The sequence below is a fragment of the Notothenia rossii genome (genome assembly GCF_949606895.1).
Source record: "Notothenia rossii genome assembly, chromosome: 4".
Classification (NCBI taxonomy): domain Eukaryota; kingdom Metazoa; phylum Chordata; class Actinopteri; order Perciformes; family Nototheniidae; genus Notothenia; species Notothenia rossii.
Window position 1 is genome coordinate 60,700,723 of NC_136902.1, and position 27,329 is coordinate 60,728,051.

At 39.7% G+C, this 27,329-nt stretch overlaps 2 protein-coding genes and 1 long non-coding RNA gene across 9 annotated transcripts in view; 1 reads left to right on the plus strand and 2 right to left on the minus strand.

Moving 5' to 3' along the window:
• LOC307036610 (melatonin receptor type 1B-B-like) overlaps window positions 1-27,329 on the plus strand; it is a 133,644-nt gene that overhangs the window by 95,693 nt on the left and 10,622 nt on the right. Inside the window, exons 4-5 of one of the 2 annotated variants that reach the window (XM_079677081.1) lie at window positions 14,928-15,046; window positions 16,229-19,691. In XM_079677081.1, coding sequence (XP_079533207.1) covers window positions 14,928-15,046; window positions 16,229-16,963 — 854 coding nt within the window. In that variant the 3' untranslated portion in view covers window positions 16,964-19,691. Of the gene's footprint in view, window positions 1-14,927; window positions 15,047-16,228; window positions 19,692-27,329 lie in introns of those variants that run through there. The other variant, XM_079677082.1, reaches the window with a different exon arrangement.
• Window positions 1,638-7,175, minus strand: LOC307037414 (uncharacterized protein). Of its 6 annotated transcripts, none has more exons than XR_013807670.1 (7): window positions 6,545-7,175; window positions 5,489-5,628; window positions 4,676-4,841; window positions 4,179-4,520; window positions 3,422-3,557; window positions 3,158-3,211; window positions 1,638-2,186 (listed from the first exon to the last, which is right to left on the minus strand). XR_013807670.1 is itself a non-coding variant. In XM_079678266.1 (7 exons), exons 5-7 carry the CDS (start codon window positions 3,454-3,456, stop codon window positions 1,769-1,771), a joined length of 507 nt encoding a protein of 168 aa, XP_079534392.1. In that variant the 5' UTR covers window positions 3,457-3,557; window positions 4,179-4,520; window positions 4,676-4,841; window positions 5,489-5,628; window positions 6,236-6,620; the 3' UTR covers window positions 1,643-1,768. The 6 variants fall into 6 exon arrangements, 3 of the variants coding, with proteins under 3 accessions (XP_079534392.1, XP_079534390.1, XP_079534391.1); XR_013807671.1 differs by having other exon boundaries at window positions 3,104-3,211; XR_013807672.1 differs by having other exon boundaries at window positions 1,639-2,186; window positions 2,975-3,211.
• On the minus strand, window positions 10,553-10,931 carry LOC307034666. Its single transcript, XR_013806963.1, has 2 exons — window positions 10,875-10,931; window positions 10,553-10,832 (listed from the first exon to the last, which is right to left on the minus strand). It is a non-coding gene; the product is annotated as an uncharacterized lncRNA (long non-coding RNA).

Consider the following 27,329-nt stretch of genomic DNA (forward strand, 5'->3'; position numbering starts at 1 on the left):
GTTTGATGTAATTTAATTTCATTATTGCACTGTTATTGCATTATTGCATTTCATATGTTCCTTAGAGTGCTACAATTTCTTTTAACACAGTTCATCATTCATATTAAGCTCATACTGTACATAAATAACACTGAATGAATTAATTGTTGAGAGGAAACTAAAGAAATGGCTTCAACAAGAAAGATCACATGTTTAATCCTAACAGGTATTACAAATTAAAATATAAAAGCAGCCCACACAATTACATCACTATGAAAATATTCATATATAATATTAAAAAATACAATGCATGCAGTATTTGTTGTGTTTATCTGTATTTAATGAACAACATGGCTGGGTGCTGGGTGCTGGTTTGTGGTCGTAGCACTCTCTATCTAACCACTCGTTCAGGTGCTTTCTCGAGTGATTGCAACCAACTACCGCACACGTAGTTCCCGAACCACTTTTCTTCATGTTGTAATTTTTATATCCTCTTTGTCTCTGCGATATCAGTGCTTTGTCGGCACAACGGAGCTAGCTAGCAAAACAAACCCAGTCCGCCAAAACGGAAGTGCATTGCATCGAAGGGAGGAGTTCAGGATGTAGAGCGGAAACGGCTCAATAACTTGTGTATAATCATGCGCTAATGAGCAACTCTCATAGGAATGAATGAGGCCCCGCCTCCCACGCTGTATCCAGTTCTTATTATAGATCCATGGCTTTTACACGCGCATGAAATGACCCTCGCGCGCAGATTAAACCCCCGCGGGCAGAGACTATGGAAAGCCAAAAGTGCCATAATACGGGGGTGAAAAAACGCGCGAACATACGGGGAGGTCCGTTTTTTCGCGCGAAAAAACGCGCGAACATACGGGGAGGTCCGTTTTTTCGCGTGAAAAAACGTGCCAATATACGGGCGAATGTTCGCGCGGTTTTTTATATGATAATGAGCCCCTCCTTCTGATTTCCTTAGCCAATAAGTTAAAAGTGTCTGTAACCAATCAGTGAAGGGTAAAGCCAGACCAAAACAATCTGTAGATGAAAAGTTCCTGACATGGTGAGGCTGTGCTGTAAATTGTGCATTATTCCAGATTCAGGGGACTAAGTATTAATTTGCCTTTGAATATAATAAATATATCAATCAATATATCAATATAACCTGCCTTCATTGTTTTTTTAAAATAAAATGGCATTACCCTTTTCCTTAAACCTCTGGAGTGTGAATTGAAGGTATTTTCTCAATTTTTAGATGTCTCCTTAAATCCACTTTTAAATGTACTTCTTATAACATGGCATGGTGTTACATGTCAAAATGTTCAGTAGTCTCTGGTGTTGCTAGAAATGCAAATTCACTCACCTTAGAGCACTGTCTTATGAGAAACCTAGCTTAGAAATCCGATTTTTGGAAAACTTCAAAACTGTTGTGAAACACATATGTACTCATGTCATCCATTTTTTTTGGTGTTTCAGATTTTGTTCACCAAAGTCTTTGGTTCACAAAAGTAGTGAAATATATCAATTACACTATAAGCCTATATAAAAGTGTTGTTCATGTCTAAAATGAAAATGTGTAAATTATAATTTAGAGTAAAATATTTCCATCCCTCTACTTTCACCACAGAAAAGTTACATCAGGACTGAATAATGACTTCATATTCCATACCAAGGTTTATGTGATGTGTACAAATACAAATTCAGCATTTCAACTTTATTTTTCAACCAACTATTTATGTTAACATATGAAACTGTAAAATCTCAATATTTCCAATATCAGAACTTTTTCAACCAACTATTCATTATAAATGTAAAGACAGGGGGTCTTTGTCCATGGTCTTTGTCTGTCTTCCAAGACAGTGGGTCTGGCTGCTGTGTAGGTGGGGCTGATGGTGCATGGCCTGCTGGTGGCTGTGTCGGAGGGAGGTAGGTGGGATTGTCCCGGGTTGATGCTGGTGGCTGGATTGGAGGTACGTCTGCTAGGCGAGACTTCTTTGCTGGCTGGGTTGATCGCGATGGCTGTGGTGGAGGCCTTTGTACCGAGGTGTATCTTGATCTTGTGGCAGGGACAGATGGAGGCCGCTGTAGTGATGCTGGTCCTTTGGTCCTCGGTGGTGATGGCTCTGGTGAAGGCCCTTGAGCAACGGTAGATCTTGACCTTGGTGCAGGCACAGATGGAGGTTCTTTCTCCTAGGCCCAGGCAGCTGTGAAATCTGAAAGAAATATAGGACAATAATTACTACTAAGTTCATTCAAATAAAGTTCAAGTGGAATGTTTCTAAAGCACAAATAACAATGCACAACTAAAAATAAAATGGAGAGGCGGGACAGGAGTCTCTCTCTTACACAGGTATTTTCCAGTTATTTCCCATTCAATATAAAGTCACAGACACAAATATAACTACATCTATAGGTGTGTATGTGTGGGACGAATACAAGTTGATGTTATTCATCTACACATGTTACCTCACTTTTACACACAGAAATCACTTTTACACAGAGTAAACGTTTACTAACGGAGAGTCTATTTTGTCACAAGAGAAAGTTCATGACTATCGATAAGAATACAAACAATACCTATGTGGGATTCACCATCAAAAAGTTTGTTCTCTTTTATCCTCCTAATGACACGCTCTACATGAACCCTCAGTCTGGCAATGGCCTGTGTCTCCCTCACCTCATAGGCTGGCATTTGCTTCTGCTTTGACAGAAAAGGTGGGCAGTACACCTTGCATTTGCAGCAATCGCTGATCAGGAAGCTCTTATCTACCATCACTGCTATGTTTTCAGTCAACAACGCAGCTATTCCAGATTGTTTGAAAATCTCCTTGTCGCTGACAGAACCACCATACAGACTGGAAACAAATGTCACTGCACCATGTGGGGCTATGCCAACCAGGGCTTTCATGGTGCAGTGAGATTTCTATGTAGAATACATTTCACTTTGGAGGAGGAGTGAGGATGGTGTTTGACACCTCAGCTCTGTGCAATCCAGGATCACCTGTGTGTCTGGGAAATCTTTGAATGCCTCTGGGAGGTGGGCTTGAACTTCTGCAGGTGTAAGCCAGATGCACTGTGACCCCAATAAAGTTGTAAGAAAACTTGTCCATGTTGCAATGATGCGGCTCACAGAGGACTGGTGTACGTTGAAGCGGTTTGCAAGGTCCCTCTCTTTCAAACCCACCGACAGGAAGCATAGAAAAAGGAAGAACTCGTCAATTGGCTGAAGCAGCTGTCTCTGGAAGATAAAAACAAAAAAAGGTTACTATATTAATGTCATGAGTGTAGCACACTATGGGAAAAACATTAAGTTGTTTTAGTTCTCTGATGTATTCAAAAAGGATTGAGTACTTTAGCCTTTTAGCCTACACAAAAGCAATGAAATGTCGGAGAGACATTTTCCCTTCAGTTTGTGTTTAGATTGTGTGTTAAAAGAAACGTAACCTACCGTTGATGGACGTGCGTGTGTAACCACTTCTTCATTACTCTTGGCAGTTGATATCGCTCTAGTAACACAAACCATTTAATGAATTGAAGGCTCAATTAAAAACCAGAAGGCCATCAGGTGGTTATAGCTCGGGAATCTGTACACAAAAGACACATGTCAGTCATTAATTGACAGTAAATACAATCGTGTTAACTGTAACACATGGGCTAATGCTTTCCTCTTGTTTGCTATAATACATTACAATTCAAATAGACTGAGTAAGAAGGCACTAGGTGCAGGTATAGTAATCTACAGCAGTAAAATGTAGCAACTACATTAGCAGCAGTAATAATAATCTAAAACATACAGGGAACATTTTACACACAATGACTACGTTTACTCTTCATTCTTACGTGTGCAACTGGGGGAAACGCAGTGGATATTGACATACTTTTACTTTGGTAAGGTTTTGAAGATTTCCACTTGTAGTAAAATATTCTCAGTATGTTGTTAGTATTAATATGTTTTACTCCACCACATTTAGTTAACCTTCATAGTTTCTAGTTACTTTTTATATATGAAAACACAGGATTTATGATTCTACATGTTCAGTTCAGGAGTATTTTAAAACCATAGTATTTGTACTTATACTTCAGTTAAGTTGAGTACTTATTCCAACACTGCATGCATATAGTCAGCGGTCACACGGCAGGTAAACAGGATTCTTTATAAGCTAACCCATCTCAAAAACTTGGATAGAATTTAGCCAAAACATTACCTTGTATAGAATCGGATGTTGTCGTCGGAGCCAGCAAACCTCTGTTAGCAAAACTCTCGCTGGACTCTTAACTCCTGCAGTTGCTTCTGCAGATCCTCCACTGTTTTGGAGTTGTCTTCTGCAGCTTGAGAGGACATGTCCAGTGAAGCTGCTTCTGGGTCTATCCGCCTCATGCTGTCCCGCACTCTGCGTCTCTGTATCCACATCTGCTGGGCCTGCAGCTGTGCCCTGACAGATTCAGGGCCAATCTGGTTATTCCCAGCCACTATCTCCTTGATGAGGTCGTCTAGTGTAGCATCTGAGATGGTGGAGTATGTCCCAGAGCGCAGCATGTGGAACTGCCTGAAAAATAAACATGTTTTAAATATATGAGACCTACGGTATTCAGATTTACTTTACAACATGCATAGTGTAACATGGCTACAACCCCTCCTTGGGATGTTTACAATAAATTGAGACAAGATGGCACTTCCAATGTTGAAGACATTGCTACATACCTCAATCGCCGTCTCACTGTGCGCAGAGATACTTTTAATATCTGTGCCATCTTTGTTGCTGTAAAACCACAGCTCCTCAAAAAAGAGATTTGCTCTCTGGAAATGCTGAATTGTGGGGGACCTCGACCACCCAACAAAATGAGTGGGGCGTGGTAGCCAGAATGACCTGCAACAACAGCAAAACATTAGATTACATTTATTGTCATTGTTGTAAAAGCAACGCATTTATGCCGTTGTGCCAGAAACGCACACAATGCATCTATTTTATTGTCATTGCCCAGCCTAAAGATACTTTAAAAAAAAATGAAATGCAGTTTGGCATTAAACCAGTGGACATGCAATACACTATAGTTGTAGTATACAGTAAGAACAAAAGCATAAATGTGTATGGGCATAGAGATACATAGTTGCAGTCTGTGTCTTCCAACCCTGAAGACAGAGACTCCCCCTCTGGCCCCCTTTCAATGTCCTCATTCACACGTTTGATGATACGTGGTGTACTACAGATGGCCAGACTGCCCTCGACGGGGGAGGGGGAATAGCGTCTCCTCTACTGTGGCAGGATATAAAGGTGGAATTTGGAGTACAGTTTTAAGTGGACAACTCGAGACTCAGAGCGTCTCACCAGAATGTTGTAATTAATAGCTGGCAACTACAGATTAAAAAAGGTGTTTATATTGGTATTACCCATATTTAAAACAAATAATTACTTTAAAATGTATTGGCCTGTTGGACACTTAGTACTCAACAATACTAGCACTGGTTTATCAACGAAAGCCTATGCTAAAGTGAACAATTATCACATCGACCTACCTTGTTGTGCGGGTGTGGTAGGCCAAGATCTCCGGACTTCAAGTATATATTCCCGAAGGTCCTGAAGTAAAAGATCAGCTGTAGGGACGTTAATTAGCCTGCCCCGTGACCACTCGAGGCTCCTTTCCATGGTTTCTAACCTGCCAGTAAACGGTTTGGTGAAATAGGGGAGAAGACGGAATTTGTAAGTGTGAAAGATCTCACACAACCTCAGTTTAGGTTACATGCAAAAACAAACTACATTCCTTTGTGTTGGTAGTAGTGTTAACTGTGTACGTTATTCTCCCGACCAGGAGAGAAGCTTTAAAATAGGAGACTAAATGGAGTCTCTGTGAAAGTTCAATTGGGTACTTTAATTAAAAGAGGCGCGGTAGTGTTACAGACAGAATATTGTTCAGTCAGACAAACAGCTGTGATCTGGCTCTCCTCGATAGGGAAGAGAAGAGCCCGGATCTCTCCTCCGGTGCTATTTATATATCGTCTGCTGGCTCCTCCCCGCCAGCCGGCTCGCCTCGTCTCTAATGTCCGTTATTGCATTTAAACAGAGGATAGGTTCTTTTCACATTCAATATATGCTTAACACGCAGTTTCTCCTCATATTCTCTTTCATCACTCTTCATTTAACACATTCTAAACGCTGTAATCAATACTCTAAACAATACTTCTCGGCTCGTTTGGTTTCCGGTCATTCCGGATGTTGTCACATGCTACTCTCGTCTGTAAATAATGTATTCAAATAAACTGTACCTTCATTTAATATTCAGCATGGTAGTATCTCGACATCTATAGTTGTAGTGTTAAGTCAGTAGGCTTCGGTTTGCACCACTCTCTCATTTCGCTACTAAATTCACCTCTTCAGGAAATCGTATATTAGCCACATGCTAAATGCTAACCGGAGATGAAGGATTTTCAGAATAAAAGCTTAACTGCTTGTGCACAAGAATTTCTGGTTTTTCAGTATAAAAGAGCATTAAAACTGACGGCATGTTTAAACTACATTTCCCCATTAAAACATTGATTTTAATTTCTAACAGTAGCAATAGGCTTGGCCCTTACCTCGTTACTGTGGATTGTAACACGGCATGACCGGCATCATCTGTTTGGAGAAGTCTTGTGCAGTCATTTATTGTCCTTTTGCAACGCAAGATGAAGTTTCTCGTGGGCATTTTTCCGGCTGCTGCTACTGCTGCTGCATGCTTATAGAGAGGCGAAGTCCCTCCCTTTCCGGTTGAGCTCCATGGGACCTTATTTCGGAAAAGGTATGTATTGAAGTAAATGGAGAGAGAAAGATTATCTTTCGATCCCGTTTGAATTGAACCACAAATTACACATATGATTTTTGTCAATTTAAAAGATAATTTTGCAAGTCAAAAAAATTTAAATGTGTCGTAAAACTGTGAAGTAACACTTTTTTTTTGCCTGAAACCAGTCAATGACCTACATCTCCCGTCGCGCACCACACACCAAGACGGCCGTCACGTTGGCACATTTCACTTATTTCTAGTTGCGTATTTTTCATAGTCTTATATTTCAACAGTTTTACGACAAACTGAGTTTTTTGACATGGAAGTGATTGTTTAAGATGACAAACATCATAAGTGTAATTCGTGGCACAATTCAAACGGGATCAAAAGATAAGTTTTCTCTCAAGATATATTGCCTGATCTTTTCCCTAACAGCCCTGATACCGAAAATGCATGGTATTTTTCTTTCTTCAGTGTCTGGAAAAGCACAATTATGTTGTTTTTCCGGTTTTGTAGACAACGAAAAAAGTAAACAATCCTTCCTTTCTAAAACAGAACAAAGAACACAAAAATGATGCAATGTGCAATTGCAATTGCACTGAAGAGAAACATTCGAATTACATTTTTTTTTTTTTTATAAATTAATACATCTGAGGCTGATCAATTCCCATTTATTTGAAACATGAACGCAGGCGACAGGCTACCACCTTAAACAACTGGAGAACAGACAGCTGTTGCCAAGCAGTTGGGACAATTAAGGTGAAGCAGACCTTGGAATACTTTGCATTTATACAAAGATTGTAAGTGAATGAAAAGAGATAACACAAAAAAACGTTTCCTTTCCGAGACTCGAGCCCGGCCCTCCCGGATATTAGACCCTTTGACCGTTAGTCTACAAGCAGATAGTGGATAGATTTAGTTTCAAAGATATAACTGGAGTCCACCCACGCAGCGTCGAAGTGCGCATATTTTAGATATTTAATCATATATTTTCGAATATAAGGGGTAGAAAATATGATTCAGATAACCGCATAAATATGTGGGCACATTTTCAATGTATATTGTCTTGTATAAATTAAGTTATACTCTCGAAGGCATGTTTATGTTAAATATTGTATATCATTACAAACAGCAGAGGGCAGTATAGGACACGGAAAGGCCTCAGTGGGCATGCCGTAAAAGGGAATGTGTTGCTGAGCGCATGCCGTAAAGTAAGTGTTGTTATTATGTGTCTGCCGCAGACTTGGCATTCTGGCTGGAACGGCAACAACGTTCCCTCTGCTTCATTCATTTCTCCTGTTCAACAGGTTAGTAGTGTGTACAAAGATTATGTCATATTTCGATCTAAGAAGTGTTTTTGAAACTGTTCTTTATGTGTAGTTTAATGTCATTCTGTCAGCTAGTTCGGCTCCACTACAGTGGCTAATGGCGTCCGCTAGCTTCTTTGTTCTTCTATGTTACTAGGTGTATGACTCCCGTGCAGTAGTTTGGCTTACATTTCAAGTGTATTCTGCTTGTATAAATATGTGAAATGCTGGTCTGAGTTCATAATTGTTCATATTATTGAAATTCTAATAGCGCGCTAATGCTATGCTAATATTGTGCCTATGATGTGCTGCGTACCGTTACGCCGAACCGGTACTGGACTTGTAAAAAGTTTCGGTTCAAGTCCGGTTAAAACCGGAACGTCGGGAACCGGTACTTACGTATATTCTCCTTTTTGTTCTAAACCATCTAAAACCTTCCATAGATCGAGAAATTTGCGCTGAGAAAAGACGAAAAACATTGTTTTGGCTTCTGATATGGCGGCCATTACTGAACTCACGAAGTCTCGCAAAATATCGCAACTGCTCGCGAGATCTGTGTGACGTCAAGGGAAGCTGGCTTAGACATAGTGGACACTGACAGCGTGGGATGCTGGTTGCCATATTTGGTAGTGTAGCTAAGCTAACTCCTTTGCATGTATGGTGATATAGTGTCTGCCGAAAGAGCAACACTTCACCCAAACAATGTCAATATGCTGTTGTTCTTGAACAAGAACACATAGACTTGTACTCTTGCAGATTGAGTCTTGTATGTACATCACTATGTATGTAGTTGTGTTGTGTAGTTAGTAACACATGTAGAGTTATAGAAAATACATGGTGTAGACACAAGTTGGAAGGGGGCACAATAAACCTGACGAGTTTGAATTTGAGTTGATTATGAGTTTATTTTCAATTGATAATTAGCTCACAATAAGTTCACTTTAGTTACTCACACAACTTGACCCAAGTCCGGACTTATAAGTCCGGACCTGAACCTGAACCTCTGGACTTGAGTCCGGACCTGAACCTGAATGTGAGTCCAGGTACACAGCACTATGCCTATCAGTGGACAACAGAGCCAGGTTAAAGTGAGTACAGTCAACCGGGTTGTGTGTGTTATCACTGTATTATATACTGGAAATGAAGAAGGCTTTAATCCTTCATAAAAGTCATAATATGGCATGTGGATTTATTTCCATTTTTGATTAGAGAAAAATACGTCATACAGTTATTTTGATTTGCTAAATGTAAAGGTATGTTTTTTTTCCTTCAGATTTCACAGCTGCCTGGGCCTAGTGGCCCAGAGGTGGCGTTTATCCAGCAGCCAGAACCTTCATCTGTGCCGGCCCCCAGGTCAAAATCTACTGTGGCTCAAAGACCTCCACCACAGCCATCACCACCAATGACCAGAGGACCAGCATCCCTACAGCGGCCTCCACCTCCATCTGTGCCTGCCACAAGATTAAGATACACCTCGGTACAAAGGCGTCCACCACAGCCATCACCACCAAGGACCCGAGGACCAGAGGACCAGCATCCCTACAGCGGCCTCCACCTCCATCTGTGCCTGCCACAAGATTAAGATACACCTCGATACAAAGGTCTCCACCACAGCCATCACGATCAACCCAGCCAGCAAAGAAGTCTCGCCTAGCACACGTACCTCCCATCCAGCCACCAGCATCAACCCGGGACAATCCCAGCATCAACCCGGGACAATCCCAGCATCAACCCGGGACAATCCCACCTACCTCCCTCCGACACAGCCACCAGCAGGCCATGCACCATCAGCCCCACCTACACAGCAGCCAGACCCACTGTCTTGGAAGACAGACAAAGACCATGGACAAAGACCCCCTGTCTTTACATTTATAATGAATAGTTGGTTGAAAAAGTTCTGATATTGGAAATATTGAGATTTTACAGTTTCATATGTTAACATAAATAGTTGGTTGAAAAATAAAGTTGAAATGCTGAATTTGTATTTGTACACATCACATAAACCTTGGTATGGAATATGAAGTCATTATTCAGTCCTGATGTAACTTTTCTGTGGTGAAAGTAGAGGGATGGAAATATTTTACTCTAAATTATAATTTACACATTTTCATTTTAGACATGAACAACACTTTTATATAGGCTTATAGTGTAATTGATATATTTCACTACTTTTGTGAACCAAAGACTTTGGTGAACAAAATCTGAAACACCAAAAAAAATGGATGACATGAGTACATATGTGTTTCACAACAGTTTTGAAGTTTTCCAAAAATCGGATTTCTAAGCTAGGTTTCTCATAAGACAGTGCTCTAAGGTGAGTGAATTTGCATTTCTAGCAACACCAGAGACTACTGAACATTTTGACATGTAACACCATGCCATGTTATAAGAAGTACATTTAAAAGTGGATTTAAGGAGACATCTAAAAATTGAGAAAATACCTTCAATTCACACTCCAGAGGTTTAAGGAAAAGGGTAATGCCATTTTATTTTAAAAAAACAATGAAGGCAGGTTATATTGATATATTGATTGATATATTTATTATATTCAAAGGCAAATTAATACTTAGTCCCCTGAATCTGGAATAATGCACAATTTACAGCACAGCCTCACCATGTCAGGAACTTTTCATCTACAGATTGTTTTGGTCTGGCTTTACCCTTCACTGATTGGTTACAGACACTTTTAACTTATTGGCTAAGGAAATCAGAAGGAGGGGCTCATTATCATATAAAAAACCGCGCGAACATTCGCCCGTATATTGGCCCGTTTTTTCACGCGAAAAAACGGACCTCCCCGTATGTTCGCGCGTTTTTTCGCGCGAAAAAACGGACCTCCCCGTATGTTCGCGCGTTTTTTCACCCCCGTATTATGGCACTTTTGGCTTTCCATAGCTGACACTCCCGCGAGCGAGCAAGAGGGCTGTCTCTCTCGCGAGCAAGCGCATAGCCACTCGCGGGGGTTTAATCTGCGCGCGAGGGTCATTTTATGCACGTGTAAAAGCACATTTTCCGCTCGTGAGTAGCTTGTTTTGCGCGCTAGAATATTGACCCAAATTTGACTGTCCCCCCTCTCACGTCCTGACTGGGAGGAGCTAAGAAGTGAGGGAGAGAGTGAGCAGAGGCAACCCTGTCTCCTAAAAATTACGTTCCCACAGAACTAAACTGCATTCTCAATTACGTTTAGCTGAAAACCTATTTTCTCCCACGTTACGTTCGTTGTGAACGTCTCTCAAATACGTTTATTTTCTACATATCTTCTAGAAACGTATTTTCGCCAACGTTACATTTGTTATGAACGTATCTTAAATACGTTTATTTTCTACATATCTTTGCCATTTATTGTCTTGCTCTTGCTTATAATAATGATAATAGCCATTTATAAATATCATTTTAGAGCACACATTTGAAATCAGTAGGCGAGGCTGTCCTTTCGCCAGCTGTTACTCTCATGAGCGAGGCAGAAAATAATAGTTTTAACATGCCAAAAAGCTGCTGTGTCGTTTATTGCACCTCAAACATTAAAACAAATCCAGAGTTACGTGTTTCTGTACTTCCTCTAAGAAGAAAGGACAGTAACAGAAGATCTCTGTTCCTTCAGGCTTGATAGCCTTTCAAATGACAGCGTTGATTTCCCCAAAAGTGGGCGGGGCTGTACAGTGACGTAGATTTTACTCTCATCTATTATTCAAAACCATTCTATTTATTCTAACGTAAATTACATGCCAGTGTTTTATCTTTTTATTTATTGTTTTTTATTTTAAATCGTAATAATGTCGGACTTTTTTTTCCCATCTGAGAGGAAAAGAAATGGGGCTGAGAGCCTCAAAATACTGAAATCTGTATTTTTGAAAATCTTTTTCCTTCTAATTTGTTATTATTTTCTAAATAACACACTGTTATTTACTCAACAATAACACACACAATTATCCTTGTTTTTATTTATTCGTTTAATTCTATAATCTTGGGCTTTTTAGCATGCTTTTTAGCCTTAAATAAAGTCACCAGAAACAGACATAGGCCGACACAGACGGGACATTTCGAGCGATACACACCACAAACCAACTGAACAGATTACCCAAGATCCTCAGCTTGAAGCTCGTTGATTGGATGTTTTAGCCGCAATGCATGCTGGGATATGATGTTAATGTGATATGATATATACGAAAACATTTTTAAAAATAAAATACTTTATTCCGAGTGTTCTTGCTTTTCTCTTTGGAAGTCATCACATAACGGCATTGTAATACACGGTTCGGCTGCATTAAATATTACATATCTGCCGTTCTTTATTTAAGAACTGCCGCCAAAACTGAATATGTGACGTGGATCATAAATATATCAACAGTTAAACAACATCTTGCATTTCTTTTCACAAAATACGTCTCCTATCAATAGTACTTTGGCTGACTTTTATATTTGATCCAATTGTTAGATAGGTTATATTTACACCATAACGGTGCACAGCTGATAGAAAAGGACTTGTAGTTTTTTAAAGATATTACTGATTTTCTTTGAATATAAAAATGTAAATACTGAGTTGAGAGAATAGTCAGGCGATTTGGGTGATGGGAGACACATCTATGGAATCACAATTTCAATAGCTTACCATTAATTGACGGATATACCTTTCTGTCTGTGATTTTTTACAAATCAGATATTAATGTGTAGAAGTAAAACATGAGAAATAGTATAGCAATATCCTGTAAGATTATGTGAAAACATGAATAAAACTACACATCTTCAGATGTTATACATACATACGTGTCCTACACTAATAATACAAAGTTATTATTAGTAGACTATGCTGTGTGTACCCATGTGTGTACCTTGTGTGCACCGCCTAGTGGTTAAAGCACGTTATTTAATTATTTTTGTTGAATAATGTTATTTTTGTTGAATAATGTTATTTGATGAAAAAAATATGAAGAGTACATACTTTCACAGGGGGAAAGTAGAAGGTCAATGATAGAAATATAGAATATAAAAAATCAAGAAGATAATGTAAGTGATCTCCACAATAAAACAGTTTAGTGCTGGATGTACAAAGATATTAATAGGAGGATGTGCAAAACAGACAAACTAATTAACCTTTATTAACATATTAAAGAATACTTTAGGTTAAGTTCTTCTTTCAAATAAGAAAAAAGCTTTGGGGGTATCTATAATCTACAGATAAATATTAAGCCTGACAAAGTACTTAACGTCGAATGTATAACTAAAGTCTGCTTTAAGGGTTGTTTATATTTCACATAATTAATCAGAATCTGCAAAGTAACTAAAATAAATGTAGTGGAGTAAAAATACCAGTTTAACCTCTGAAGTAGAATTACAAAGTAACATGAGCTCTCCCTCTGTCATGTGGGTATATATTAATGCTGCCCATTATGGATACAAGCGATTTTCACCCATTTAGTAATTACATGTTTTAAATGTGTACACAACAATTTGTTTCCTATCGCCTAAACCTCCAGGGCTGTACACAGTTTAATACTGTCAACTTCTAATTTTGGGGAAAACGAAAACGTCTTTTAAAACTACAATTCCCAGACGAGACGTGCCATAGAGAACATATTGTGAAACACAATAGCCAGCATGTGTAGTTCTCGGGGGGCGTTCGAGTCCAGTTTTGAATAGTCTGCCGTGGTTTAGTTCCATTTCAAAGAGCTTGACGCTCGGTGTAACCTTGGCTCACTGCCACTCCAACATCCAATCCCATAGCTTGTAGATTAATCACGGGGTTTGTCAACGGGACTGTAGTCCCAAACGATAGCTGGGGATTATGGGTAGTGTAGTGTCTTCGGCCATCCTAAACTGAATTTTTTTTCGGATATCATATAGCATTAACAACACCACATCTGGCGTAACAGAGATCTTCCGTTACTGTCCTTTCTTCTTAGAGGAAGTACAGAAACACGTAATTCTGGATTTGTTTTAATGTTTGAGCTGCAATAAACGACACAGCAGCTTTTTGGCATGTTAAAACTATTATTTTCTGCCTCACTCATGAGAGTAACAGCTGGCGAAATTACAGCCTCGTCTACTGATTTCAAATGTGTGCTCTAAAATGATATTTATAAAGACTATTATCATTATTATAAGCAAGACAATAAATGGCAAAGATATGTAGAAAATAAACGCGTTTAAGATACGTTCATAAGAAACGTAACTTGGGAGAAAATAGGTTTCTAGAAGATATGATAAACGTATTTGAGAGACGTTCATAACGAACGTAACGTGGGAGGAAATACGTTTCTAGCTAAACGTAATTGAGAATGCAGTTTAGTTCTGTGGGAACGTCTTTTTTAGGAGACAGGGTTGGCAGAGGTTGCGTTAACCGAATATTTTCCGTCTATGACGGATTTCTTTTAACAATGACGGAAATATCTGAAAGCAGTCCGTCATTTTGAGAGATTAGAACAAACTCGGAACAGCGCCAAATTTTCCCCGCAGCGAGGCTCCGGTGTTATGCCGTGTTATGCATCCAAAAAGGAAATGACACCGTTTCCATCCGTACTTTGCCGTACAAATCATTGAAATGTCTGTGAGTTTTGGCTTTACGCTGAGCGCGCTCCCGCGAGGTGCAGTGAGCATGCATAACACGGTGCTAAAAGTTCACGAGCCTGCCCCACTCCCCCCCCCCATTGACAGTTCACGAGCGTGCTCTCTCCCCCCTCGTCAGAGTTGTGTGAAGGCCGACGGGTAATACTGGACTTTGACGGAAATGTTATGATCCTGTCCGTCAAAATGCCGGGCAACGAAAAAGTCTAGTGCAACCTCTGAGAGTGAGATAAGAATTGTTAGCTTAATGAGAAGCAACTAAGAAGGTTTCTGTATCAATCACGGCGTCACATGACTCTCTGTTTCCTCTCCTTCTGTCCTTTACAGGAAATGTCTTTGTGGTGAGCCTGGCCTTTGCAGATTTGGTGGTTGCATTCTACCCATACCCTCTGGTGTTGTACGCCATCTTCCATGATGGCTGGTCACTGGGAGACACCCAGTGCAAGGTGAGCCATGACTGTATATCTATATTCCACAACCTTCAATTTCACTGCTACGCCGATGACATCCAACTTTATATCTCAACAAAAACCATCACCCCCACAACACACTCCACTCTCACCAACTGTCTCTCAGAAATAAAAGCATGGATGCAAACAAACTATCTCCAACTGAACAGTGCCAACTCAGACATCATCATCATCGGCCCCCCATCCCGTATCAAAGACATCCAGAATTTCAACTTCACCATTGACACCCACACTCTATCTCCCCCCCCCCTCACATCCGCAACCTCGGAGTCATTTTCGACAGTCAGCTCAAATTCAACCACCACATAAATCACATCACCAGGACCGCCTTTTTCCACCTCAAAAACATTGCCCGTCTCCGCCCATCACTCTCCTCCTCTGCTGCTGAAACCCTGATTCATGCATTCATCACTTCACGACTTGACTACTGCAATAGCATCCTCTATGGCATACCATCCAACCTCCTCAATAAACTCCAACATATCCAGAACTCTACTGCCCGCCTCCTCACCCACACCCGCTCCCGAAACGACATCACTCCCATCCTCCAGAACCTCCACTGGCTCCCCGTCCGTCAAAGAATCCACTTCAAAGTCCTCCTCATTACTTACAAAGCCCTCAACAACCAGGCCCCCCCCCCCTACCTCACAGACCTGCTGCACCACCAGACCCCTTCCCGCTGCCTCCGCTCATCAGAAGCCAACCTCCTATCCATCCCCACCCGCACCAATCACCGGACCTGGGGGGACAGAGCCTTCTCCGTCACTGCCCCCTCCCTCTGGAACTCACTCCCACAACCCATCAGAGACTGCACCGACCTCCCCACCTTCAAAAAACTCACAAAAACTCACCTCTTCAATCTGGCTTTTAATGTGTGATTGTTTTTGTATTATTTGACTTTAACTTTAACTATATATTTATTTGTTGTTCCTTTCTTCTCTTTTCTTTTCTCTTCACTATTATCTGTAAAGCGTCTTTGATCACCTGTAAAAGCGCTAACAAATTAAATGTATTATTATTATTATTATATTATTATTATTATATTGAATGCTGACTTGGTTTTAAACATTTTTATTTTTTGAGGTACTAAAAAATGTGCTTAAAAACTAATACAATCATTATGATTTTGTAACTACATTGAACGTTCCTCTATTTCAGGTGAGTGGCTTCCTTATGGGCTTGAGCGTCATTGGCTCGATCTTCAACATAACAGGCATTGCCATCAACCGCTACTGTTACATCTGCCAAAACTTCAGCTACGACACACTTTACAGCTACCGCAACACGCTGCTGCTGGTAGCACTCATCTGGCTGCTGACGGTCTTAGCCATCGTGCCCAACTTTTTTGTTGGCTCGCTGCAGTACGACCCCCGCGTTTACTCATGCACATTTCCACAGACAATCAGCACGACCTACACCATCACGGTGGTGGTTGTCCACTTCTTCGTGCCCATTGCTATAGTCACCTTCTGCTACCTGCGAATCTGGATCATGGTCATCCAGGTGAGGCAGAAGGTGAAGTCAGAGGTCCGCCCTCGCATCAAGCCCAGTGACCTGAGGAACTTTATCACCATGTTTGTGGTGTTCGTGCTGTTTGCTATTTGTTGGGCACCGCTCAACTTCATCGGGCTTGCTGTTGCTGTCAACCCTGAAGAAGTGGCGCCTCACATCCCAGAGTGGCTATTTGTGGTCAGCTACTTTATGGCTTACTTCAACAGTTGCCTTAACGCTATCATCTACGGCCTGCTGAACCAGAACTTCCGTAGAGAGTACAAGCGGATTGTCATGTCTGTGTGGAAGCCACAACTCTTTTTCCAAGAGACGTCCCGGGGGGGCACTGAGGGCATAAAGACTAAACCTTCGCCCGGACTCAATAATAATATAGCTAAATAAAGGAGAAACTCTGTGACAGTTTCCCCTTCTTTCATGTCCTTTGCACCAACTGTACCAAAGCAATGGAACGAATTCAGAAAGAGTGGCTAACTCAGCGTTACTGATTTATGAAAAAAAGATCACAAAAGTGACATATTGACTATTATAGCTGTGTTATCCATTCCACAAAGAATGCCATTTGTAAAATGAAGGCTCTTTTATTTCAGTTGGTACTGATTTTATCTTGAGAAAAACTGTTTTTTCTAAATATGAGAAAATAGTGGGGTTTTTTAAAGGTTTAAATGTCTAAAACTCATCACTCATCTTTGTTTACACTAAATCACCACAGATGATGCCAAACTCACATCAGAATAAGATTGTGCTAGGGAAGAGAAACCAGGATATAAAACACAGATAATAGTTATGATAAGATAGTATGATCTTTGTCTGACATTTCGACAATTAAGACAATGAAGTTTGACATTTTATAGATCCAAATGATGAACCCTAAAGAATTTTGACACTTCCTTTCCTATCACTAACGACAACAATTTCAAAATGGATGAGTCCTAAAAATGTATTGCAATTTATTATGTAGTATGTTTTGTACTCCTCAGGGTGCCTGACTCTATGCTGTGTACTTGAAAGTGGCGGCCCAAACAGACTAGTACTAATTCCACACCATGATCCAGGATGGTTGTCTAAAAGTCCTTCTGGATTCCAGTACTGTATTGTTATTGTACTAATTGTGTGATTTTTGCTCATCAAATGTTATTGCTATGATGTATAACAGTATCTATTTTATCTCTAATTTCTACCAGAATCGTTTTCCCTTTCCCTTTGTTACTGGATAATGCCTCAATTTGTTATGAGCATTTAAAGGTTTGTTAAAGGTGCCTGATTTATTGTTAATTTAAATGAAGAATACCTAAATTTGACCAAAAACAAACATTGTGACAGAAGGCAATGTTGGGGTTACAGTTGTATTATCCTTTCCTCATCAGCTGAAAAGAACAGCTGTGGAGAGTCAAGGTGTGTTCACACAGAATAACATGTATGTAAAGTCAAAGCAAAGACGCAGCTGGATATAAACAAACACACACATACATGTTTATATGACATATCAGGACCTGTAAAAATAATGTGACAAATAGGGACATACCTTTCCCAAGGTCTTAGAGACCTGGGAATCAGAGTATTTCATATCCATGATTCTAGAAAACAATTGATGTGTCAAGGTTTTTTTTAAGGCTATGTTTTGTGAAAACCTGATTAAAATGCTACTTGTAAGGACATTTACAGGTTAATGTGACTTGTGCGGCCCATAGCAACACAATACATTTAAAGTTTATGAGACTTTTAAAGTCCTGGTTATTCACAAAATAGGCTCAGTGCTTGAAACTCCTACATATGTTTTAAATCTCTGCGTAAAAAGCTTAGGTGTACAATAAAAAACTCAAACGTGTGAAAAGAAGTTAGGATATTTACAACAGAAAAGCCTTGTCTTATTCACATGTCAATGAAACAAAATCAAACTGAATTATTTAGAGACTTGAATAAGCACATTCTAAACGGGACATAGCTTATATAGTTTTGTCAGTCTACTGTTTAAGTTTTATTATTATTTATTTATCAATGCTGTAGTAAATAATTATTATAAAAAAAAAAAAAAAGAGGAAACACTTAATGCCTTTATTACTTGCTCAAATATGTAAATTATATTACCAACTAAAACAGGAGCAAATGTGAAAATGATTAACTATCAGACAGTGCCCTGATAGCAATTCCATAACCATTCATCCTAGGGCTGCCTTTAATGAAAGCCTCCTTAGTCACCTAACAATCACAGGATTCTGTAGACTAACCAATAAGTAGATTTGATCAATACATCTGCATTCATGTTCAATGTCCGATATTAAAATCTATGTGAATATTAATGCAGTCATTCAGGGAACTCTTCTCAAAATGTAGAGCTTTTTAAAGTACAAAAAATGTTTCTATTGTCAAAACTCATAACTGGGAAATGATAAGCCCAAGTCAGCTCATTAGTGCAAAGCCTTTTCATCTGTTATATTTGTACAAATAGTGCAAGATAATTATAAGCTCTTGAATTAAGTGTGAACACACCATTGGTCATCAGACAAATGTAATACTGTAATTATATACCATTCAGATTTGTCTGTTAAATTGTTAGAACATTTATTTATGTAAGTCTAGAACAAACTCATAACACAAAAACCCTGAAATCATATGAAAGCACAATTATGTACAAATTCCAGACGACAGTGTACTTCATACAGTTTGCAGGTAAACATCTTAGTAAAGTTTCAATCTTAGTAAAGATGAGAATCACCAATCTCTCTATGCATTTCATACTTCATAACCGTACCCAAGAACAGCAAAAGAACCTTAATTAATACTTAGTAACTTACTACTTTTGTCTCTAGTATATCTTAGTAAAACCAAGGAAACAGGTTGCCTGTATATCTCGTTGGTAAAGAAAGTGCATGTCTGAATGAACTTTTAATGCTTCTGCTTTTGGTTGGGTTGGAGGATTCTGGCTTGGGTTGTTATGAAAACTGTGAATATTGCTGCTGAAAATATTATGATAGTGATGATGTTGAAACAATGATGATGATGATTAAGCTAAATGGGTAGCAATTGACTTATTTCTGCCTTGGAAATGCCAAAAAATGCCTGGAAAAATGAAATACCTTGTATTGTTTTTAAAGGAATAATAAGCAACTTTCTCATGGATCTACTGTCAGTGCGCATTATAAAAACAATATCTTAACTTTATTTGCCTGAGCAATCACTTGTGTTCCTTATGGTAGGAAAAATGACAAGATATTGTCATGGTTTTGGATTTATGTTGCTTTTGTTGGGGAATAATTTGCCCTGCATGTCCTCCTTCGCCCTCTGCTGACCAACCTTAAGCAGCCGTTATCTCCCATAAGGAGGGGCTGCCCTAGCATATTGTTGATGTTGCCAGTTTATGACCGGGCAACTCTCTGTCAGAGAAAGCAATTGTTGTGGGCATAGCCGCGGGAAGTCATTTTTCTCAGGGAGTGCTGCAAAAAGTGGGGAGGGGGGCCGCTTAAAAAAGAAAAGAAAAAAGGTGGTTTAGGGCCGGGCCCGGCTGTCAGCGATATGAGCTGCATAAATTGTTTGTTAAAGGCGAGACACAGCAGGCAAAAACATCGTTTTTCATGCACTGGTCAATTTTGAGATTTTGTGCTATTTTGATTCCATAACATGTTTCTTTCAGGCTTTTGCAAGGAAAACGTACGAAATATACATTTAAGTGTTTATTTTACTATATAGTTTGTCTATTTGCGTCAGTAGATGTCTCCTAAATTCACCAAAAGTTAGCATTCTAACCTAACATAAAGTACCGCGACCGCTGTGTGCAAGATGTCAACAGAGATATCGTTGGAAAGCTCCGTCTCTCCTGCACAATCTCATCAGATCCAAATATGGTCATTTCTTTTGTATCAGCAACCAATCGTGAAAGTACAAAAGGGTCTTAAACCAAGAAACGAAATCTCATTGGCTGGTGTCAACTTCTGACAACTTGATTCGTTCAGATGCGTCACGTGATGTGCTAAAACACTTCCTGGTTAGCTTTCCGCTAGAAATTTAAATCTCAAAATGGCAAAAGAACGGCGAAAAAAACGTTCACAGAGAAGACAACAACAATTGTCACTTGCATGAAGCAAGATTATACAAAAAACAAATGACCCCGAACATGAAATACCTTCACGGAGTGCGTCGAGGCGCAAGCTGTCATCTAAAGAACAGGAGGGTTTAGCTAGTGCCTCACTGCAATCTTTAAGGTTGTTTTCTCAAAATGAGTTTTTTCTCCTACTCTGAGTCCGAAATGTCCACTTCAGTTGCACTTACATACACCAAACCTTCCAGTTATATTCCTATCAATATTATGAAGGCTTTTACAGAAGGGTTTGTTCATATGTCATTCATAGCCTGAATTATATAAGATGTTATACCTAAAAACATGGTGAAAATTTATATTTTAGGGCTGTTGACAGTATTTTCTGATTTATGGAGTGTTAAAAAGAGATATCCAAAATCCCTTCTGTAAAAGCTTTAGATGCTAATATGACTACAAAATGAAACAAGAATTTTGAACCTGGCTTTATCCAAAGTTCAGATTTCGGTTCCTGAAATGTGTAAAATATGCGCATATTTAATGAGATAATGGCTCATTTGCATATTCAGAACACTTGTAATACAAGAAACAATTGCCTTATTGTAGTTAATTAATTGGAGAAATTTCTAGCTTATATCTTTAAGTAAAAAAAAAGTACCCTATTCACCTGTGGTGTCTCGCCTTAACTGTTAGGCTTAATAAACCATTATAGACCTACATCACTTAGCAACAGCTGCACATGCCCACATGCTAACTATGGTTCTTACACACCTACATAACATTACAAATAGTCAGAAAATATTATTTACAATATTAATAAAGCTATTAATTCAATTTGAACTGATTTACAAGGCAAAACACTGCACAGCGACAGCATCATTAAAGGAAAAATATCATCTTACCTTGTGTTGGGGCTTCACAAAACTCCAAATGTAGCTTGGGGTGGCACTAATGAAGACCCTCATTAGAGCAGATACATCCACATTGCCCAAAATGTTACTATGGACATGCATCAAAGTCAGATGTGTCAGTCTCTTCTGTGTCATATTACTCTCGAGGTGGTGGGCTGAGGAGTAGCTGGTGGTCCACTCTATTTATTGGATTGTTTGTTGGAGAAAAAAATCCCAAATCCTTTTTTGCGCCATTCTAGAAAGTTGTCACTCTGCAGTGTGTGTGTCGCGTCAATGACGTCACTCTCCCACGACCTAAGACCTAGATGACTCGGATTTTATTTGGAAAATAAATTCAATACAAATATATACTATGACTATTATATGCTACTGTATACAGCTAATTTTACTCAGTCACTCAGTTTTTAAAATGTACACCACTCGCCAACAGGGGGTGCTGCAGCACCCCCAGCACCCCTACTTCCCGCGGCTATGGTTGTGGGACACCTGGAACACATCCTTCTCAGGGTGTAGATGAACCGAGCCATAAGCGACAACAAATGTGATTCAGTGTCCTCAGCTGTTTAGTCTATCTATTGAATAATGTTGATTATTACACTCTGAACTAGTTAAAACCTCGAGCTACAGGAGGGTTCTTCAGAATTGATTGTGGCATCTCAACCGTGTGGTCAGCTCGTGGCCCGTGACATGTCTTGTGAATTCTCCGGCCGAAGCTCCAAATAACCCATCAGTGTTTGCCATCAAAGCTCCAGCTCTCCTCGTGTCTTTCTGAGTCCTGACTTTTCATTGCTACAGAAGTTTCCCCCACAGTTTTCATTTTCCACCTTTTTATTTTGAAATGTTTTCCTCCTTGTGTCTTGTCTGATCCTACTTCCTGTGTTTGCCTCCCTGTATTTAGTTTCCCTCCTGTGTCTGATTGTCTGATTGTGTTCACCTGTTGCCCTTGTGTTTCTGCCTCCCCTGATCAGCTGTGTCTTGTCCTGTGATTACCCTTGTGTGTATTTAGGCCCAATCCCAAACCGCCCCCTACACCCTACCCATCTGTTTCGCGCGGAGGGTCCGCCACATTAAGTGCTGTTCCAGCTGTTCTGTTGATGTCACGCTCCATGTTTGTCCCTGAAGTCTTTTGTCCTGATCCTTCCTCGTGCTTCCTGGTTTCCTTCCTCGTACTCCCCTGGTTTTGGTAATGTTGTTCCTTGTTTTCTTTTGTCATCGGCTTTTGGAAATAAAGCTCGCTTTTTGTTACCAAACCTCGTTTTAACTGCACTTGGGTCCTATTTTTCCCCTCCCTGACAGATATGTGAAAATTATGACTTGAGCATTTGATGGAAAATCATTCACACTTTTGCCAATGTAAAAATGGTTGACACTGTAAAGAATAAAAATAAAAATATTTTTTAATTCTCAACTTTGTTCGCTTACTGTTGCCACTCATCTGTTCAAATCTAAAGGAGGCTTGAATATAAAATAAATGGAAAAGTGAAGAATATACAGTACATCATGACCCAGAACACAACATTGTACATTGCATTAAGATACCTTAGTGACTGTACAAATAGTAATGTATCCTTATTTTAGCTGCAGTATGTCATGATCTTGTTTCCTGTTTTATTTTGTAAAACACTTTTTCTTTGTGCCTTGTCTGGTTTAACTTCCTTTCTATTTGTTTTCCCGCATTTTGTAATTGTTTGCCCTGCGCTAATTGTTTCCACCTTTGAGTTATTACCCAGCTGCCCTGTGTCTTCAATTAGACCCTCCAGAAAAACGTGATTCTGCGATCGCAGAATTTACCGCATAATCAGCAAAATGGCGCAGATTTTTAAAAGGCTGCATATTTATAAAAAGGCCGCATAATCCCCGCATTTTTCCACACAAAGTTGAGAAAAAAACAAGTTAACTCGTCTTGACGTGACGTCATCAGCTCGCGCATCACAGAATGTAAACAACACTGTATAGAGTGAACGTGTGGAGCTCACACGCTAGAGAAAACACCAAGATGAAAAAACGAATCCATCTCATTTACCGACAAACATTTCTACTAAAGACCGGGCCAAACGTGGGGGGAAACTATTCTGCACCCCGTGCATCTGTGTGTTGGGGCATAAGAGAACGGTGACGGTGACGACCCACTTTGATTAATTCAAACATTCGAAAATGCTTTCTGCTGATGCGGATAAGAAAGCCAAACAACTCACGTTCACCGAGGCATCAACCTCCAAAACCCTTTCGAGGGCTACAAGAAACGAAGTGAGTAGCCTACAAGATTGAAGCTGGTCAGATAACGAACGAGTAAATGAAAACAGAATGAGGCGGAGAAGTGTGTGTGGGGGGGGGGGGGGGGGTGGTGTGTGTGTGAGATTAAAATAGCCCAATTGACCTTTCGCAAAGCCACGCCCCCCCCTTGGTTACTGTTGCTAGTCCGACAAGCTGAGAGCCAGATGCGTTAAACAAAGCCATAATGGAGGGTCTCCGTAACGTCGGAGTCGCCTTAACAGACTCATTTTGGAGCAATAACGCAGCAATATCCTCCAGGTCCCGACAAAAGGGGCTACAATACGCTATGGAGGGTTATATCCACAGTATAAACATTAGAAAAGAGGGAGGCACAACATCAATAGAGGCACTTGCATACAGGTCGCAGTGCAAGAGTGAAAAACCACATGAGCTGTGTGTCAAATTCGACGAGCACAATATTGTGGACCAGGCTTGTTCGTGTACTGCTGGGTATTTTCTGCTTTTGTAATATCGAGTTGTCATTGCTATTGAAATCGTACATCTAGTTATTTTTTAGGGCTAACGTTAATGACAGCTTTAGCTAGCTTGGATGATGTTGATCATCCGATCAAGCTAGCTAATGTTTGCAAGTGTAGCTGTACAATAAATGAGTCGAGTGAAACATGAAATAAATATGCCACCAAGCTGATCTTTTAAAATAATTTACAGTATGCCAGGTTACTGTTCACATACTGTGGGCTTGATGCACACACTGGACATTTGGCGTGCAAAAACAGAACAGATCTCCTCCACAAGCCAACCTCAACAATGGCACAAAGCCAGAGGGAAAGAAATAACTGGCCAAGCTATTTTCAATGTGGCGGTAGCCAAGGCCAAAGTCAACCGTAAGCGGAAGCCTATAACATCCAACTATACCCACAACAAGTAAGTTATTCCATTCTGTGTACTGCATATTACCATACTCACCATATTTACCATCAGTCATGCTCTTGCTAATAATGCTATTTCTGTGTCTAGGCAAACACTAGGAAAAAATACATACAAGCTCATGAAAGAGATGACAGATGCGCCTATAAGCTACCTTGCAGCAGAAGACACACCTGAGGTAGAAGTTTGCGGCAGGACATATGCTGTGGGATGTGGCCTAAGCCACCAGGTGAGAAACGTATATAATTATGGAATATGATAAGACCCCCCCTATATAATACAGTTCTGTACACATACATCTGATTAACTCTACACTATTAATTTGTATATTTTGTACCCAATTTAACCACCTGTACATTGTATATAAATACAATGTACAGGTGGTTAAACTGGGTACAAATATACAAATTAATAGTGTAGTGTTAATCAGGTGTATGTGTACAGAGTTGTATTATATAAATAGAGACAGTATGACAACTACAGCATAACTAGTAAGAGGGTAATAGTAGAAATATATAAATATAGGCATTTGAATCTAACAATATGAGAGAAATCAACAGTGTAAACAAGTGTGAGGGTCTGTATGCCCTATTGGTTATATTGATGATGCAAATTAGTAGGGGTGTGCATTGGCACTGCCCTCACAATTCAATTCGATTACGATTCACCAGGTTTCGATTCAATTCGATTCTACGATGCATTGCGATGCATCACAATTCTACTGCACACAACAAGGGACTTTTTTCGTGAGTCATGAGGCAATACAAGCAGTCAGATAGGATAGATTTTATTGGCTGCTATGTGTGTATTATCACTCTCCTGCATCTTTGACATAAATGTCATTAAATAAAATTAAATAATAATAAAAAATGGTACAGGGTATTGGATATGGCATTTTCAAACCTGAAAAAAAAGAAAACATAAATCACTGCTTTGAATAAGAAATGTTTCTCTTCTCTCTGCTTTAGAACCATTTGAAATTGAATAGAGCAATTACAGCCAATATTGTCCAGCAGTTATTTTACACACAATAAAATAGACGCTCTACAACAGGTCACTTCCTGAACTCCTGTGCAAACAGTAATCAGTCACACTATAGTTGGGTCTAGAACCTCAATTCCGTGACCATTCTTCTGCTAAGATGTTTTGACACTTGATTTGACATCATTGGACCTTTTATAAAAAATATAGACCCAAGGTCCCTCCCAAAAATCCCGGCAATTTTTGCTAGAGGGCCAAATCCAAGATGGCTGCTCGCGCCATCTTAAAAAATTAACTTTTGAACCAGAGCGCCTAGAGTCATGTGTAAATGCACTTTTTGGGGTAAGTCGGCCACAAGGATTCAATTTCTGACATCAGTTTGGTGCGATGACATCGTTCGGACCCACAAATCCAAGATGGCCACCATCCGGTCGAGAAAATATACACGTTTTGAACGGGAACATGCAGGATCACGAGGTACCGGTCACGGCAGTAGAACAAGCACTCACTGTTATAAACTGAAGTATATATATGTACTATATATGGGGGCGGAGCTTCCTACAGGCGATATAGGCGTTTGCCTAGAGCGCCACCCAGAGGGGGGCGCCACAAATAAAAAATAAAAAAAATAAAAGTTTGCTTGGCGCAGTTTTGGCTCTATATCTGCAACCATTATTTAAAAAAAAATAATAATAATCTAACATAAGGGAAAATGAGCCAAAAATCTAAAATGGTCGGTCGGTCTAAGAGCCTCAGCTTTAAGTGTTCACAGTCAGAACATGCTAGAGCGCTGTGCATTGATGGGTATCTGTCAAGTGTTTTTAAAATTGAGCGTTGAGGAAAGAAAGACTAACGTTAGAGAACTGTGAAGAGGCAAAAGCCATCGGGGCGCAGTATAAAAACAGAAGAAAAGAAGAAGAAGAGAAACGTGCCAAGTTGAAAGGTAGGCTATGCCATTTTGATTGTATTGTCAACATTAGCGAATGGATCATGTAATCTTGCTAGTTAGCCAAGCCAACGTTAGCTAGCCAGCGTTTGTTATTACCATTCAGTAGAAACTGTCATAAGGCTATTTTTGTTGTGTCATGAAATAGAAATATTAGTAATAATAACAATGTTAGTTTTGGTGTAGCGAGCTACACGTTAAGTTTACCTCAGAAAGCAGATTGACTATCCGAGTCAAAAATTTGCCAAATTCAACCCTGTCATAATGTGCGCTAACGTTAGCTAACTAGCTCAGTGGTTCTCAACTCCAGTCCTGTTGAATGTTTTCGTTCCAACCCAGAACTAACACACCTGATTCAACTGTTCTAATAAGATAGTCATAGCTCTTGATTAGTTGAATCAGACCTGTCAGGCTGTCCAAATGTTTACTAACTAAATAATAGCTACATTTAACAAATGGAAATTATTCTTAATTTCTTATCTGCCCCCATATCAATATCTAATACGTAGGCCTACTTGTGTTTCTTATAGGGATTCATGAGTATGCCGCACGATATGGATCATAGCTTGTGACAATGTCCAACATTCCGTGTATCCTGCAGTGTGGAAGGGTTTGCAGCAAAGCCACCGATGCCATTACCTCAATTGAAAAATGGGACACTCTAAAGAACAATACAGAGTTATGGAGCGGTCTTGACAAGTTCGGAGACGTCCATAC